The following is a 19011-nucleotide window of genomic DNA, read 5'->3' on the forward strand; positions in this document are numbered from 1 at the left end:
TGCAGGGCAGCACACCACATAAAACTGCAGGTGGAAACTTTAGAGATAGAATTCCTGGATTCAACTCTCCATCACTTATTGGCTGCGTGACCATGAGAGGACATACATACTTAAAATCTTTTACTGTGTTTCTTCCAATGGATAATAATAATTTCCTCAAAGAATAGTAGAATCTTTAAATAAGCGAGTGATGATGAAACGTTTGAATGATGAGTGGTCTTTATTAAATATAAATTAGTTTGTGTTTAATTGAAGTTTTAATCTCATTAATTCTCCATATTGAAATTCTCTGTTTTATTTTACAATTTCCCACTTTTTTCTTCTAATGGTTATTGTGTATTTATTTTATTCTACTGATAAATTCTCTTGGGCCTGGTATGAATTATTATTATATTCACTACCTACTTCTTGGGAAAACTAAATCTTAGGAAAGATAAAATCAATCCCTTTCTTTACAAAACAATTACTTTATAAAAACTCATAGGCAAGTTCTTTCTGGGCATATGACAATTCACACCTGTTTCTAAGCATTAAATTGAGAAACAATTTTTCTCTGAAAGGATATTTCTCCTTGCATTTTCTTTTGGATTGTTTCTTCGGGTTTCAGGACTAAAATAAGCTTGTTATACACTTTAATAGTTAATTTAGTGTTAGCGATTTATCTTTAGCATAAACCTGTACACAACATCTCAGCAGCAGCAAGGAACCTGAGAGCTGCTCTAAGTACTCAATCTCCTACTGTTCATAATAGAAACATGAATGGTAAAGATGTGTGCCATATAACTGGGAACCATAAGTGTGGATGGTATTTCTTACATTTCAGGGCTGGAGATTTTAATTTAAGATGATGACCCATAACTGGTACCAAAGCAGAGACCTATTCAAAGTGAGCTGCTGTGACATTCTGTGCAGTGTCTTCACATAGAAGATGTGCTATAATAGCCAATGACAACTTAATTTCATGTTTCTGTTCTGCTTCACCAAGTAAATGCTCAGGAGTGTTAGAATCTATGGATTAGGATGTCTAATGGGCAATAATATCCTTCCTACTTGGTACACAGATCATATTTAACCAGGGTCCACAGAAAGATATGTATTAAACTACTACCAGTTTCTTTTCTCAGCTGAGATGCACATTAGTATTTTTCCAAACTTAATGAAGCTTCAAGTTTACTTTTAATATATTAAACGTGTCCCAAGACTTTGCCCCAGTAAGAACTATGGGTATTGGCACCCCAGAGATTAACGTGGGAAAGAAGTCAGATTGAGATAAACTTTACACATCATCCACAGGGGGAGAGATCATAAAGAGCATTTTCCAATAGAACTAGACCATGAAAGGCACCAAAGAAAACCTGAAATGTGAGTATCTGGGCTGCAAGTAGACCATTACTCTTTGGTGAATTTTTGAGGAAGAAATGTATTAAGGAGGACAGTGAACATCTAGGATGGATCATGTGCACATTAGGGAGGCACTGATAGGTTCTATCATCATCCAGTGCTATGAAAATTACCAAGAAAAATGGTGACATGAAAGGGGTATCTTGGAGGAAATTGTCACTAAAACAGAAGCTGAAATTCAGAAACAAAGAAGCAATTCAAATTACGATGATTTTCTAAATAAGGAAGCAATCTTGCTTTATGTTAAAACTACCATGTCTATTTCTGAAATGTTGTTTCTATTTCCTTTAGGAAAAATGATTATATAGAATGAGTAATGATTTTTTTTATAAAAGGCGTGTAGCAAATACTATAAGATTGTGGACACAGCATATCTGCTCCAATTTTCTAATATGTTGCTGTTGCACAAACAATCTTTGAACAGTATGTAAGTCAAATACCCCTGGCTGTGTTCCCAGTAGCTCTTTCTAAAGATGTTGAATTTGACACGAGACCAAAAAAAAAAAAAAAAAAAAAAAAAAGTTTTTTTTAGAAATTTTTTTTTACCATATAAAAACACAAAAGAATTCTTAGTTTATGACTAAAAATAAAATATAACATTTCATAGTGAGTAGCTTTACACTAAAGTTGACAACAATTTCAAGTAAAAAATCACCTTCAAAACTCTCAATCTGATATCATATTTAAAAGTCTGACTTTCTCCCTGAAACCTTTTATGAAACTTTTGATGGATATATTCACTATATTTCTTGCTACTATGACAAATACTCAATAACACTTTCAGAAAAGAATTCACAGTTTGAGGATATAGTCTCTCATGGCAGGAACATAAGGTAACTTGTCATCCTTCATGAGAAGTCAGGAAGCACACAGTGAAGCACACTAATGTTCAGTTAAAATTCTTTTTATTTAGTCTAAGACCCCAAGCCATAGAAGGCTAATGTCTGATTTTATATTATGTTCTCCAACCTCACCCCAATCTCATATCCAGATATTTACCTCTTGGGTGAGTCTTGACTCTGTCAATTTGATAATTAGTAGTAGCAATTCCAGGAGAAAAATCAAATGAGTAAAATAGTAAGAGAGGAAGGACAATGAGCTACATAATCAGACCAAAACAGTAACAGTGAGGGGCAGCAAATTAACACACATCCTGCATGTCCCAATGAAACAGCTGCATATCTGGAGTTTTCAGAAAAACATTAAGAACATTTAATCAATAATCCCGTTTTGAAACACATTTTGAACTTAGCTTTTGGATACTGGCAAGTAAATGCACACTGGGAGCCTTGTTTTTATTGGGTTACCTATGACATTCTTAGGCAATGCAGGTCAATGAAGTTCTTAGGTGTTGGTTTAGATTCTGAAGAACTTCACATCACAGAGGCAGATTGCACGCTTAAACTGAAGTCTGACGTCATTGGGCTAGAATTGAATAATCCATCCAATTAATGCCCATATGTTCTTTCCTCAGTGTTATCAGGCGGAAAACACTGGTCTAATTAAGGAAACATCTTCTATGTTATTATTAATTTTCACAAATTCCCTCTGTGTCTGTTGGATTATCAATAACACAAGTGTACAAAACAACAAACAAACAAATAAAAGAAACTCATTAGTTTATCTAAAGGTATAAATAAGAATACCCAATATTCACAACAGAAAAAGACTATATAAATACACACCTCTAAACCCTTAACAATCACTGGTGTTTGAACCTGTTGTTTCTTGGCGGCTGTATAGGGGAACTGCCAGGGCTCTCCTACATCCTCCTCTATGCTGTGACATCACCCTCTGTGTCAGTTCATTCAGGCTCTGTCCACAAGGCACTGAGGTTTCTTTCTTTCTTTCTTTCTTTCTTTCTTTCTTTCTTTCTTTCTTTCTTTCTTTCTTTCTTTCTTTCTTTCTTTCTTTTTTTCTTTTCTTTTTTTTTTATTGGGTATTTATTTCATTTACATTTCCAATGCTACCCCACTCCCCCACCCACTCACTCTCACTTCCTGACCCTGGTGTTCCCCTGTACTGAGGCATATAAAGGTTACACGACCAATGGGCCTCTCTTTCCAGTGATGGCCGACTAGGCCATCTTTTGATACATATNACTAGGCCATCTTTTGATACATATGCAGCTAGAGTCAAGAGCTCCGGGGTACTGGTTAGTTCATCATGTTGTTGCACCTTCAGGGTTGCAGATCTCTTTAGCACCTTGGGTACTTTCTCTAGCTCCTCCATTGGGAGCCCTGTGATACATCCAATAGATGACTGTGAACATCCACTCCTGTGTTGCTAGCAGGTCATGTTTTGGTGCATGCAAATGAGAATGGAAGCAAACTGCTAACATGGTCTGTCGAATTATCATGCAGACGTTTATTTCCGTTACCAACCTGAATATATAAAATTAACAGTTATTCAGTGAATAATCGAGTTTCTTGTCATTTCCTTATGATTTCTATATTGAGTATTTGTAGGAATGAGGAAGACAGTCCAGCCAGTGAAGTGTTCACCTTGCAAATGAGAATGCAAGTTCAATCCTTCAAACCAATACTAACACAGTCAGGCCTAGTAGCACACTTGTAATCTCAGTGCTTAGGACCTGCCAGCCTATTTTGCTCACTTTATTCTCTGCCAATTATGGAAATTGTCTAAAAAATGAAAAAAAAAAATGAAGTGGCTGGCTCATGAGAAGGAACATATGTCCTCTGGCTTCCATGCATTTAAACATGAAATTCCAGTATTTACTTAAAATATTTCACTATTGGCCTAATTTAGCTCATAATTGTACAGGAAATTTATAATAAAGATACATACCTGTCAGCAAGCACTTCTTGGCATCCGCAATAGCGTCTGGGTTTGGGGTCTTTATATAGGACAGATTCTGATATAGCTGTCTCCTGAGAGGCTCTGCCAGAGCCTGGCAAATACTGATGTGAATGCTCACAGCCAATCATTGCACTGAACACAGGGATCACAAAGGAGGAGTGAGATAAAGGGCTGAAGGAGCTGAAGGGGTTTGCAACCCCATAGGAAGAACAAAAATATCAACCAACCAACCAACCACCCTGAACTCCCAGAGACAAAAATCACCAACCAAAGAGTACACATGGAGGGTCCAATGGCTCCATCTGCCTATTTAGATGCCCCTTGTGGGGCATCAGTGGGAGAAGAGGCCCTTGGTCCTGTGAAGGCTCAATTTCCCAGTGTAAGGGAATGCAAGGGTGGTGAGGTGGGAGTGGATGGGTGGGAGGGGAGCATCTTCATAGAAGCAGCAGGGAAAGCTGGGGATAGGGGGCTTGTGGGAGTGAAATGGGAAGGGGGATAACATTTGAAATGTAAATACATAAAATATCCAATAAAAAATACATATCTGCCTCAAATCTCCTGATTGTTAATTCAGAAGTACCTGAAAACTGATATTTTATAAAGAATGGGAGATGTGTGAAATTAGAAAATGAGCTTAAAATGGGTCTGTTCTATTTCTTGATGACAAAAATGAGCTTTAGAGGCCTTTAAAATATACTTCCAGAGATGTCACAACTAAGCAGCCTTGGGAGATGTGTTCTCTTGGAGGTACAGGAAACACCTTGCTTTGGGCTGGGGAGAAGCCTAATCTGTGGTGAGACATCACCACTCCTCACAAGGTGTCACCCCCAAAAGTGATTGAATATGGCACCCCCTCTCCTTTCTCACTACAGAGATTTCCTCTGTAAATAAGGTACTGAGATAATATCCAACCAAATTTACTATAGACTGTTCTAGTATTACAACTAAAAGTAGATACATTAAAACTTCTAGGAATGGATTGCCACTATTAATAAACTAACTGGATACAGAGTATACCTAAAGATTTGACTCTTACTCTTACTGAGATAATGTCATTACAAGTTGCATTCCTAGACTGAGACTTTTACTTTATTTAGCTGCCCAATCCAACTAGAACATGAGCATGTATATGTATGTGTATGTTTATTTAATGTTTTAAAACACATTTCCATCAAAGGAAGTACAATATTTTACTATATGCATATAAAATCAATGTTTGAGTATATAGTAAATTATTATATGAAAATAACATTTTTATATTTTACAGGCTTGAATCAAAGGAGCCATTCCTGTCTGTTGGGTAAGTCTACATCTAAATATTTTAAATAAGAATACTTAAATTTAAAATAAACTGGATTTTATAAATGATATTTCTAGTCATCTAACGTCATACTTAAAACAATAGCCTCACTTCCTGAAGGAAAACCTTACCTTTGTTTCATAATCGTTTTACTAAAGTGCTCCTAACGCTGTTTTGTGACTTCATGCATTCAGCAAACTGATCCATATGGAGCCCCCTACCTTCTATAAAGTTGTCCAAGTTATGATGAATATTCTTCTTTTCATCCAGTAAGGGAGAGGCTCACACTGATTTGGGGAATTCCTTGAAGTCACAGATTTGCCATTCCTAGTCTTCATACCTATTTTGCATTTTCCTTCAAATAGATTTTACTCAGTATTTTTCCCCTTCTGATGTTCTCTATATATTCTTCATAATCCCTATATACTGTGCTTTCTTTTCTTTACTGTACCTTATTTCTCTAAATCTCTCACACTCATAGCTTCTGTGACTAACAGAAGACCGAAGTTAGATAAAGCGAAGGCAGTTCTTTCCTCTGGTGAGGTATTGTGTTAGTGATGCTTCCTGTCCCAATAATAATATAATGTTGATAGTCAGAAGCATATAATATTCCTAGGCTGTTAGAATTAAGAATAAGCCATATTGTATCTTTTCTGGTGTGTTAAATAATTACTTGCTAATATATGCAAATATTTTATGAAGCTTAATATGTTCAGTATTATGGTGGATGTCTTGTCAAAATTGATTTAGAGAAATGGCACAGTCTGCAGCCACTGACTGTTCTCATGCTTAGCTATCAGACACCTGTGACAGGAATAGACTATGAAATACTCAGATCAACTTTTTAAAAAAATCACTTTGTTCACTGTTATAGAGTATTCCTATTATCCACTGAACAACCTGGTTCCCAATGCTATTACACTCATCAGAGTTTTTCAGTGAGTCTTTCACCCTTGAAAATCAAAATGATTGCTAGGGAAGATGAAAATGGAGTAGGTGGATCTTATTGGAGAATTTCATGTAAAATGAAAGATCAATTTGGTCTGATGATAAAAAAAAAAATCATTGCAGAATACTGGTGTCCTGCTTTGATCATCATCCACATTGTTAAAATCTCTAACCACAAAGCAGTCTTATTGGAATGAACACATGTCTGCCCTCCAGTCGCGAGTGTGGAAATAGCTTTGCTTCATGCCTCGCTTAATAATATTTCTTTACAACCTTTTCAGTTCTCATTACTCTCAGATATATCCATTTCTATTGTACACCTTTCTTTAACAGGGAGACCCTAAGTAGTCTTTGTTTTAAGCTTATCAAGAGTTTAGTGCTCAATAGTTCTCCAAGGAGAATAAATTCCCCATAATAAGAACATTGTATAACTCAGCAAATGCTCCAGGTGAGAATATTGGCATGGCGTGAATTCTTTCTGTTTTCTGCATAGGTCTCAAAAGTTAAATGTTCGTCTGTTCAATATTCTTACTTATAGATAAATATCTCAATTTCTCTACAAGATAATTATTTTAAATACTATTGTACTAAAGTGTACATGTATGTCTCTCTTGATTCAGATTATCATGAATATCCTGAACACAAGGTACTTGGAAACCCAACAGACACTAGAAAGTTCATAAAAACATGTTTAGACTTATTAATTAATGCATAGTCACAAATTAAACAAATAAATACAGGTCTAGAGTTGATAAATTAGTTGACACATGAGTATGCAATATTGAATTTACCCCACATATATTTAATTTGCTTTTAATAAAATCCAGGTAAATTATTAGCCAAAAACCATTCCAAATATTACATATTTAGTCCACCATTTATCAATTTATAAAAAAATTTCTTAATATGTGTTCACAAAAGAATCCTTGGCTTTCTTAGTCTCTGCTAGTTCCTGCTAGGTGCATTCATTTAGATCATTTCTTAAACTCTCATGTGTCAGGTTCCCATATGCAAACTGGTGGTTACGGAAGATATTTGCATTAAGCACTTAATATTATTTTTGGCACATGGTAATGATTCACAAATGTCAGCTTATCTTAAAGTTCTTCAGGATATATGACAAGTTCTCTAAAATATAAACAGGTATCATTGCAATAGCAAAGAGAATAACATTATATATATATATATATATATATATATATATATATGTGTGTGCATATGTTTAACAGTTCTTTGAGTCACATGTAGAAACCCAAAAATATAAAAGAAATGCATATGCATATATATACTCACATAAGATGCATAAATAATACAAATTCATAAGACTAAGAATCTGTAAATATTTCCTTAAATAATACATATTAATATTATTGCTCATCTCTCTCTCTTTATAAGGGTAAATGACTGATTTTTAATCATCTTTGGAATATTAAATTTTAGAAAAATTAATTAAAGTTGGCTTTCAAATACTTCTCTTTATAAGACCTTAAATAAATAGTAATTATGGAAAAGAAACTAGAGAAAACAAGAATCAAGTTTGCTTTTAGATCAGTAGGAGCAAAGTGATTGTCCCCCAGTCTAAGACAAAATTTACTTAAGCACAGTCTTGACTTTAAAAACATTCCCACCTTCTTTTAACTAAACATGAACATGAGAGCAAAAGATCTCCCTTGGCATGTGAAGTATGAAGTTCACAAGGTAGGAAGAGAATGGTCTTTCAAGAAGATCCATGCCTTTCCCTCAGGTGCAGGAGCAGGTGCAGGCACTGTGATTGTTGGCACTTGTAGAACCTTAGCCTCTTTTAAAGTGCATGCAGTAGGGGAAAGAAAATTGTTCATTTGAATTGTTTTCTTCTACATTCCAGAAGGAAGTGGACATTCCTAAAAGAATTCAAGTATGAGACAGTATATTCAGCTTCCAGCCGATGTTTTTTTCCATGAGTATCTTTATTTTGAAAATTATCATTAGATTAGGAAAGTTTTCTATGCTTATATCACTGTGTTAGAAAAATTTCTAAAGCCCTGAGCAATTTAAAAGTTACACAGATATATATCAGTAAAAAATATAGAAATATCTCCCAGGTTGGGTTGTGAAACTTGCAAGAATGCATCAAAGATAAAAATACAAGAATTTATATTTCTATCCCTTTTATATCATAAGCTGTATAAGTCAGATGATCGAGACCAGTCATACCTGGACCTCTGATTCCCTTAAGATGTATGAGAGCTCTTTTACTAAGTATAAACAGCAGAGCCAAATGACATTGTGATTGGAGAACTCACTCTACAGCCAAAACTTATCACAAGAAGCTAGTATCTAGGTTTCATTAAATGGTGCTCCTTGCAAATAGTCAGTCCTGCATTATAAGAACTCAAGTAAACCTTGAAATTCTTACTGAGCTCAAGAATTGTTATATTATTCCAAGATTTATAGGCAGCCTTAGACTATAGGTGTTATACACCATGATAATAATAATATATTAATAATAAATGCTAGTAATACTACTAATAAATACTACTAATGATATAAATAACAATAAAAATAGCTGCAAAATAAATACCAACAATAAATAATCCTAATGCAGCTAATGCTGCATGTTAAGAGTCCAAACTCTGTGAACTGATGTTCTTGATCTGTCTACCATCTTGGCTTTTCTTGAAAGGTAACTTAGAAAACTGGTGAAATCCTTCTGTAAATCTATTTCATACTATGGTATTCTATAACTCATGTGATTATGATCAGTAATATCTACCTCACATGCACAAAACAATATTTGGCACATAGTAAACAGGAATTAAATACCAATTTCTACTAGTATTTTATAAAATTATCAATTATCATTAAAGAGTTAAGTTTCACTAAACATAGAAATTCTAAGTGATAAAATTTGTACTAGTATTTTATAAAATTATCAATTATCAATAAAGAGTTAAGTTTCACTAAACATAGAAATTCTAAGTGATAAAATTCAAATATCTGAATATAACAGGGGGTCAGGAATGAGAGTGAATTATGGGAAGAAAAGGTCAACCAGGAATTAATTCAGCATGGAGTTTTTCATTGACAGTTCATAGTATGGATAAGGTCTCTGTAGATTGCCGTGAAGGAAAACCAACAATTGCATAAAGAGATAAAGATAATTTCAGAACAAATCTATCAGGTTTAGGTATAGTATGGAGTGTCATATTAAACCCTTTGTAATATAAACATGGATAATAGGAAACTATGCTGATTTCCATTTTTTACCAAAGCTCAGCATAATGTAAAATAGAATTGCACAAATGTCTGCTAATCATTTCATATTTAACTAGGTTTATCAATTTGGGAATTTAAAACTTCAAATTATTGGCCAGAGTAGTAGGAAAACTTTCAAGACACAGATGGCAGCTATGTTCATGTTTAAGATCAGATAAGCTTTTAGTACAGTTATGCTGAGAATGCCATTCCTGAAGAAAATGTTGAATAGGTAGCAGCAGAGAGAAGTTGTGCCAAGCCTAACACATATGAGCATGCTTGACAGGTTCACAAAAAGAGAGATGAAGCCAAAGATTAGTAGAAATTATGCCAAATGAGTAAATAGTTCATCCAATACAGGATTGGACTCATGGTATTCAGCGCAGACACAGGCTTACCTTCTTGGTTTAGTAAAAGCAGGTTGTCATAGGTCCACTCAGAGCTAACTACAATACTTTAGACAGGACTTGAAAATATGTATAATAAAAGCAAATGATGTAACAATGATGCAATCATTTTTCTTGAGAACGTAAGAATAAGTAAGGAGTTAAGTGGTCATTTCTTTCTTTCTTGGTTGCCCTGTTTCAGGCATTGTAACAGTCAAGTAAGGTATGATCTAGCTGCACAACAGATACTGAGTGAGGGTCATTAAGGTATTGTCCGTAAGCTTTAAACATCTTGAATCACTGCTGGGCAACTCATTGCTTTTCTTTTTATAGTGTGGTTATAATTTTCTATACATCTCCAAGGAAAACAGAATAAGAGATAAAACCAATAATCCTCTTAAAAAGCCCATTTTTGTTGTTTTATAGACTCGAACAACACTACCACAGAATTAATGATTTCTTTAGCAACAGCACTGGCTTTCTTCCTTCCCAGGCCCTCCAGGCTACTTCTCTAGAGAGTACACAAAGTTTCCGCAGTGTTATTTGTGTCATCTAATGCAGTTGTGCTTTCAGGCCTGGTGCTCCAACCATAATTTTAATTTATCAACCTGTCACTCAGTGAAATGCTGTAAAAACATTTGAAAGCTTAAACCCATCATTTATTTCTGCACCTGTCAATGACATTCTTCTCTACTTGTCAAAATCATTTAAACTGCACCATGATGGCATATAAAATATTACCAATAAATTGGGTAATCAATCATGGGTGCATATTGTGACAGAAGCATCTTGAAAACATGGGCCCCAGGACCCATTTTTTTAAGTTATAGGAACTCATTACTCTTCCGTAATAAAACCCAGTGGAGTCATCCGAAAGAATCTTCCTCAGTCTACAAATAAAAAATACTGTAGAATACAGAGAAGCTGATTGTCAGTGAAATGGCTTTTATTTCTTTGGTGAAATATTCTCCTCAGGGAAAATGAAATAATTGCAGATTATAGCAGAAAGGAAAATAGTTACATGCAGAGAGGAAAATGTATGGGATCATTAAACAGATTTATTTAAGTTCTTTCTGTAAAGAAAGCAGCAATGTATTACTTTATAGCTGATGATATTTCAAAACAGTATTACCGACATTTCCAATACTGTCTAATTGATTCAAATAATAAAGATTCACATTAACCCAAATGTCATTATCTGTTCTTTTCACTTTGAGAATCCGTATTGGTGTGTATCATAGGAAACTTCTCCTCATAAAAAGTGAGATGAGATGGTTATTCATCTGAGATAGAGAATCTATTCAATAACTAAATCCACTCAACCCACCAAATCAGCAAGTATGTGATATGCTATGTTTCTGCCTATGATAAAATATTGTAAAAATTGTAAACTTAAATAACATTGGCCAAGACAGGTAGGGGTGGCGCACACCTTTTATCCCAGCACTTTGGAGGCAGAGGCAGGTGGATTTTTGAGTTTGAAGTCAGCATGGTCTACAGAGTGAGTTCCAGGACAGCCAGGGCTATACAGAGAAACCCTGTCTCGAAAACCAAAAACAAACAAAAAATCAAAACAAACAAACAAAAAATAAATAACGTTGGCCAGATAATCTCATATCTTCTTTTTTTTGTTGTTGTTGTTGGTTTTTTGGGGGTTTTTTTGTTTTTGTTTTTTTGTTTTTTTGTTTTTGTTTTTTTAATTTTTAATATTTTTATTATATATTTTCCTCAATTACATTTCCAATGCTATCCCAAAAGTCCCCCATAGCGCCCCCCACTTCCCTACCCACCCATTCCCATTCTTTTGGCCCTGGCATTCCCCTATATTGGGGCATATAAAGTTTGCAAGTCCAATGGGCCTCTCTTTCCAGTGATGGCCGACTAGGCCATCTTTCGATACATATGCAGCTAGAGACAAGAGCTCCGGAATGGATACAGAAATTATGGTACATTTACACAATGGAGTACTACTCAGCTATTAAAAAGAATGAATTTATGAAATTCCTAGCCAAATGGATGGACCTGGAGGGCATCATCTTGAGTGAAGTAACACAATCACAAAAGAACTCACACAATATGTATTCACTGATAAGTGGATATTAGCCCAAAACTTAGGATACCCAAGATATAATCTCATATCTTCTGAACTCTATTTGGTAGCAGTCTTTCCAAGATAATAATTTTAAAAGGGTACAACTTATAGGGAGTCCTTTAAAATCTGTAGAGACCTGATGGGTACATTGTACCCTATAATTATAAATTAATTCCCAATTTATTGAAGTGAAATTCTCTTATATAAGAAAATAAGAGGCATATTTAAAATGTATAAGATCTTACTCGAGAAGAGTCAATAAGTTATCAAATCAAAATTTAAACAATCAAGGCTTTAAGATATTGATGAATATATAAACATTGTCTATTGCCACCAGCACTCTTCTTCGGTTGTGAATTGATTTGGTTCTGGGCTGCTCTACTTGTTGATTTCCATGTAAAACAAATTGAACTGATAGTCTAGCAATGTTCTTCCTATGAGCTTACCTACCAAAACCTAACCATGAGCATTTTAAAGTTTAGGCCATATTGGAAAAGGTAGTATTACTAATGACAGAAATCTTGTATATAAATAAATAAATAAATATATTTCTATTTTGTATGGAGAAATAATACATGAAGAAATTAGTCCCTTTGAAAAATAAAATCTTATTTCCACATATTTTCTAAAAACATTCATTCACAAGCTGGGCGTGGTGGCGCACGCCTTTGATCCCAGCACTTGGGAGGCAGAGGCGGATATCTGAGTTCGAGGCCAGCCTGGTCTACAGAGTGAGTTCCAGGACAGCCAGGGCTACACAGGAAAACCCTGTCTCAAAAAACAAAAACAAACAAACAAACAAACAAACAAAAACAACAAAAAAAAAACCATTAATTTACTCACTGGGAGAAAAAAAAGGAGGATTTTTTTTCTTTTTTATTAGATATTTCCTTTATTTACATTTCAAATGTTATCCCCTTTCCTAGTTTCCCCTCCAAAAATCCCCTATCCCTTCTCCCCTCCCTCTGCTCTCCAACCCACACACTCTCATTCCTGGTCCTGGCATTCCCCTATACTGGAGCATAGAGAAAAAGGACGACTTTATTCATTTCTCTACCTTCAACTCAGATTAAAGGAAAGAAAACTAGTAAACCTCATTTGAAAAGATCATCTTCCTCCTGCTTTGTGAACAGAATAGAATACACATAGAATCAAATATTCAGCAGAATCCTTGCTGATTACACAAACTCTTTCTCAGAAGCTTAAGCCGCACTCAGTTCATAGAGACACCAAGCTCAGTTGTCCTTTTGTCTTGGTGCTAGTGATTGCTGGTTCTTATGTACATAAAATGCCTGTCCTCGCTATTGCTGTTGCATCACTGAGGTACTGAGATGTGGTGATAATTAAGAAGACCCAAATCTGTGGCTACAAGATGTGGAGCCTGTCCTGGGGGCTTCTGTGAAGGAGCGTAACTTCAGGATCCCTACACAGTCTTCTAATCCCCAGAGTCACTGAATCATCATAAATGTCTAAGTGGTCCTGTTAATCAGTCAGAAAAAAATCTTACATAGTGGAAGGTATTGACTGTTCTTTGAGGCATTATGGGTCACACATTATTTTCACTATAAAATTGTTTTAAGATGTTAAAGTCTCATTTCTAAGTGATAATTTTGCTTATTTCACAAAAAAATTGACTGATCTTTATTTCATCAATCTTAAAACATGACCTTTTCAGTATTGTTAATGGCAATTTCAAAGTGCAGGCATACCTTTTGGTTGAATTAGATTTCTACTGCTTTCTACAGAACAAATTAGCCCAGTATAATCAATGGCTGCCAAATATTAATCAAAGCCAGGGATCACTTGTGCTTCAGAACTTCTTAGTACACACACATGCACAGGGGGCCTTGGGGAGAACATTAATCCACTGCACTTTGGCAGGTTCTCACTAAGGTAGACATTCAAATAGGTTACACATTCATAGGAACCTCCTTTCGGGGGAGGTATGAAATTATAATTAGATCTCATTCAAAACATGTCATTGGAAGCTGCAGGCTATTTCTACTCTGAAATTAATAGCATACTTCAGTTAGTGCACAAGTGGACAACTCTTGACTACAACTTCCCCTCAGCGTCAATGAGAAGAATCTTAAAGATGAAACACCTGATGGTACATTTCTTTCACATCCTGGCTAAATTATCATATCATGCATGCTAAAATATTCCAATGAAGTGTGTTATAGCTCACTTAGATACTAAAAACCTTGAAAGGCCTTTTAAACGTGAGCCATTCTAAAGAAGCAATTTAAAGGAAACCCATAAATCTTGAGACTGGATTGTCCACATAAGTCTCTGGAGGTTTGAGGCAGGCTAAGTACTCCAGCTGCTAAAGGAAGGCTGACAAGACACAGATAAGGGGGTGTTTTATAAAAGAAAGCAATCATCCCCATTTCTGTTTTTCTTTCTTTCTTTCTTTCTTTCTTTCTTTCTTTCTTTCTTTCTTTCTTTCTGTCTGTCTGTCTGTCTGTCTGTCTGTCTGTCTTTCTTTCTTTCTTTCTTTCTTTCTTTCTTTCTTTCTTTCTTTCTTTCTTTCTTTCTTTCTTTCTAGCTGTTGTCATGGAGTTTAAAGCCCGAGAGAAAAGATGTGATAGTCCTGCTACCCTTTCTGTAAGGAATAGCTATCCAGTTTCACTAAGAACATCAAATTATTGTTTGATGGGCACTAAGTGTTTGAAACGTTATGTGGTGACTGCTGACACCAATCCAGGAGAAGGAATTGTTTCCTGCTGAATATGGAGCTTTTCCTCCAAGTTGCAAAAACCAGAAGAATCAAAAGCTCTTCTTGCAGTATAATGTATGTTAATAATGTTAGAAGAATGATGGTAAAACATATTTAGATAAGAATCTGCTATGCTTTTCTGTAGTTCATATTATTTTTGAAAATAGTCAAAAATTATTAAACATGAAAATCTCAAAAGGACAAACCAGAGTGTGAAAATAAAATTGATTATTCTGATGTCATTTCATTCTTTTGTGAGTGCATGTGTGCACACACATTGCATGTGTGGTTATATATTTTCACATAAGTATGTTTTGGCACATGTGTGTGAGTGTCCCAAGCAATTGAGCATGTATACATGTAAAGATGGAGGCTGATATGCAGACCATACCCTATTGCTTCTCAATTTTATTTACTAAGGTAAGGTCAATTCACCACTCCAGCTAGACTTGCTGGCCAGCTTGATCTAGTGATCCTTTGACTCTGGTCTTTCGATGTAGATAAATGGCATGAGGTGACTGCTTCCAGGCTGCTGGCTGCAAAGTGATATAAGGATTTCTATAATTCTCAGCATACTGAGACACTGAGGAGGCAAACTTTCTCAGCAGAGAATCCTGGTGTTCTGCCAAGTAAGCTTCATGCCTGAGGAAGTGGTCTTCATGATCATTTTATCATGAGAAAGTAACTTGGTTTATAATTATAAGAGACAACAGATCAAAGAGTTGGACTGCAGACAGATTTCTTAGTCTGTAAGGAGGTTTGGATCACTTTGAACCAAGAGAAGCTATTGCTAGGGAAGCAGAAGCTGTAGAGAATTAGAAGCTGTGAGAAATCTTTATAGAAGCTTGACTATAAAAGATGCTGGAATATTTAATAAAGGATATACTGGCACACCGTTGCTGTGCACTCCCTGTGTCCTGATTAATGTGACCGTCAATTAGACCCCCAACTCACTAGACATTGACATTCTGAGGCTAGTATTATAGCACAAGCACTTCTTTGCAGTCTAATTGGACGTCTTTGACAGGATCTTGATCTTAATTCCAGAATGTCAGTATGGTTATACACAAATAACATTTATCAATGATAAAATCTCTTTATATTGATCAAAAACCTCCGTAGGCACAGTTTAGCAGAAATCAGACAGTTTGTTTTTGTTTATAGGGTTTGTTTGTTTGTTTTTAGTAAAATAAACAAACTAACAAAACCCCAAAACATGGGCAAAGGAGGGAGTAGCCAGAGGAGTGAGAGAGTTTCATGGTACATACGTGAATGTACAAAACTTGAGGTTTTGTGTTAAGATTATTTGTGGAGTATGAGCCTTTTGCCTCATTTTTGCAATGCAGGCTTTCTCATGTATGCTCTGTCACATGTATTTCAACACAGATTATTTATTACATGTCTCATTAGCATCTTTACCCAAAGATGCATGTTCTAGTATTATAATGAGACACAAGCTACCTGCAGACACCCTGGGATGCCTCTGCTACCACCTATTTGCTCACTTGTTCATTTCATATGCTAATTTCATAAATATTTTCTTATTAGAATCTTTAGGACCTCATCTCTGCCTTATATTGCAATAGAGGAAATCCTGAAAGAGAGCTAATAAAGAGTTGTGAAACTACAATTGACAGGAAGCCAGGCAACACTCTCTGTTTCAAAGTTAGACAATGGAATCAATTTTAAGGTCAAAAGGAAGTCACAAGATATACTGAATAAAAAAAATGGCTGAAAAATGACCATAGGAAGTAAACTGGAAAGTGTTGACTGTATTCTAATTTTTTTCACTTGTCCTTCCCTTCTGCTTAACCTCTTGTTTCCCTGACACCTTTCAACCCACTTCACGCGCATGCACAATCATGAGCAATAGCATTCCCAACCAGGATTTTATTGTCTTACTCAAAAATATGCCCAACAAGCAAAACAAACAAACAGGCAAACAAAAAATAACCAAAATCATCCAATACTAAGAATATTTCTAAATACAGAAAGTCAAAACTCTGTATTAGTAGTGATGTAGTGTAATTTAAAAGCAAAAGTGAAAAAAATATTTAAAATTAAATCTAAAATTAGAAACACTAGAAATGGGAAAGTATATAACATCTACATTTTGAAAGCATTATTAAAATATTTCACAATAGAGAAATTAGGAAAACTTACAATTAAAACTTTGTAGAAAAAGCATTTAAATTTAATAACAGTTTAAGTTTTTGGAACAGGAACTGAAAATATTGAACTGCTTTGCTAAGTGATGTCACACTGAAATTTTACACTCCAACTTACCGTCCTGTTTCAATGTTACATTTTTATTTATCATATAAGTAAGAAAGACATAATGCTGGTGCACTACTTTAAGTATATATTCTCTTTTCCTGAGCCCTAATTAGTAATTTTGACACATGTTCCTAGGGGAAGCTGGGACTTGTTTTCTGCAAACATCTCTGTTCACAATCCTTTTGTGAGCTGCTTAGCACAGAGCCTGACTTTTGCACTTCTCTCTTTGAAGAAACACAATTGTTGGTTGGTGCACTCTCATTGAATTCAGGAGTGTCTGAATGAAGCTAATCTGAAGCATGCCTTTTCTTCTTAAGACACCTCAGACACTTTACTTTTTAAAAAAGACCAGGCCCACATAGCACTATTCTTCAGGCTATTACAAGCCAAAATACAAAACGAAACTCTAAACAAACAACCATAAGGAACACCCTCATAGGAGCTGGGGAGGGGGGCGTGGGGAGAGGAGAGGGGGCATAGGGGTTTTCCCCCAGAGGGGAAACCAGGAAAGAGGATAACATTTGAAATGTAAATAAAGAAAATAACCAAGAAAAAAAGGGAAAAGTAAAACAGAAAAAAAAAGAAGAAGAAAGCTATGCCTGTATTAATTTGATCACTATAATTAAAAAAAAAAAAAGGACAGAATCCAAAAGTAGTGAGGATTCATTTATTTTCAGAACACTAATGATTCATTGCCAATTTCTGAGAAATATTCAAAGACATTTATTTTTTTACAAAATCACTGCACTAACCACATAAAAGCAGGAGGGCTGCTCCTACTAAAATGGATGCAAGTCCTCATGGAGAAAGCAGCAAGGTAGGTAGGTGGCTTTGTAACAGACCCAGAAGGGGCTGTCTAGGACTTACTAGGGCTATGCAAACCGACAAATTTCAATATCAAGTAAAAAATTGTGAAAAGGGAAATTTAGCCTTTGTACAGCTGAAAATAATGTTCATAACAATATAAAATTTAAAGGTTGAAAATGAAAATATAAAAGAATTAACAAGTGAAAAAACATGAAAGCATATGAATAATTCCTTAGGGTCAGTAAACAAATGAAATTCTGTGGCCTCAATGAGATTACATCCTGCTGAATGAGATTTAATTCTAAAACTAAATAATATTACAAAAAGGGTCTGTGCCCATAGTGTAATAATTCTCCAGGAAGGTCCCTGCAAGGAATAGTAGCTCATAATGAACTTCAGAACCCAGACAATGCTGACTGTTGGCAGTTAGTTAACAGAAGGTTTGAGGTTGCAAGCAAAGAACACAGCCAGTAGTGATAAGAATGTATTTAGTGAAAATGTGACACACTTTCGTTGAGCAGAACAAAGAAGTTTTAAAAATAAAAAAAGACAAGCTGAAAAAGAATTGTCTACATACCTCTGGGTGTATTTCCAAAGAGAACAGTTTCAGACATGATCATTAATAAAAGGTAGTATATACTTACATTTAAAAATAAATGTTAAGAATAATGCATTCTTGATGTGCCAAAAAGGAACAAACTTTAAGAACAAATATAAGAATACAACCCCTGTAGTCCTTGCATACTGAAGTTCTGAGGCCAGCTGGGATTGCATAAAAGGACCCTGGACCAAAAATAATTAAATAGAAATTTTTAAAAAAGCAAACTCAGTTTTTTTGGGCATGGATAGCACTGTGGGAACAGTAATAGATCATTCTCAAGAGAAATATATAAGAATTGTATATTAAGAAATGCTATTTTCTTATTGTGAAGGTAAAAGAAAATAATCAAGACAAATTTGCTTTATCATCTACCAGAGAATGGACTCACAGAGCCAGAAATCCAGTCTCTCCTTCAAGGCTGGGGTT

The 19011-nt window shown here is 35.1% G+C and overlaps 1 protein-coding gene and 1 pseudogene across 7 annotated transcripts in view; both read left to right on the top strand.

Moving 5' to 3' along the window:
* The window catches only part of Ralyl (RALY RNA binding protein like), a 677233-nt gene that overhangs the window by 566474 nt on the left and 91748 nt on the right, over positions 1-19011 (top strand). For all 7 annotated transcript variants that reach the window (XM_029475035.1, XM_021157482.2, XM_021157480.2 and 4 more), the window contains one exon: positions 5489-5521. In XM_029475035.1, the coding sequence (XP_029330895.1) occupies positions 5489-5521 (33 nt within the window). The remainder of the gene's footprint in view (positions 1-5488; positions 5522-19011) is intronic.
* LOC110290653 overlaps positions 17962-19011 on the top strand; it is a 6105-nt pseudogene continuing 5055 nt past the window's right edge.

This window comes from Mus caroli, chromosome 3, assembly GCF_900094665.2.
Source record: "Mus caroli chromosome 3, CAROLI_EIJ_v1.1, whole genome shotgun sequence".
Lineage (NCBI taxonomy): Eukaryota > Metazoa > Chordata > Mammalia > Rodentia > Muridae > Mus > Mus caroli.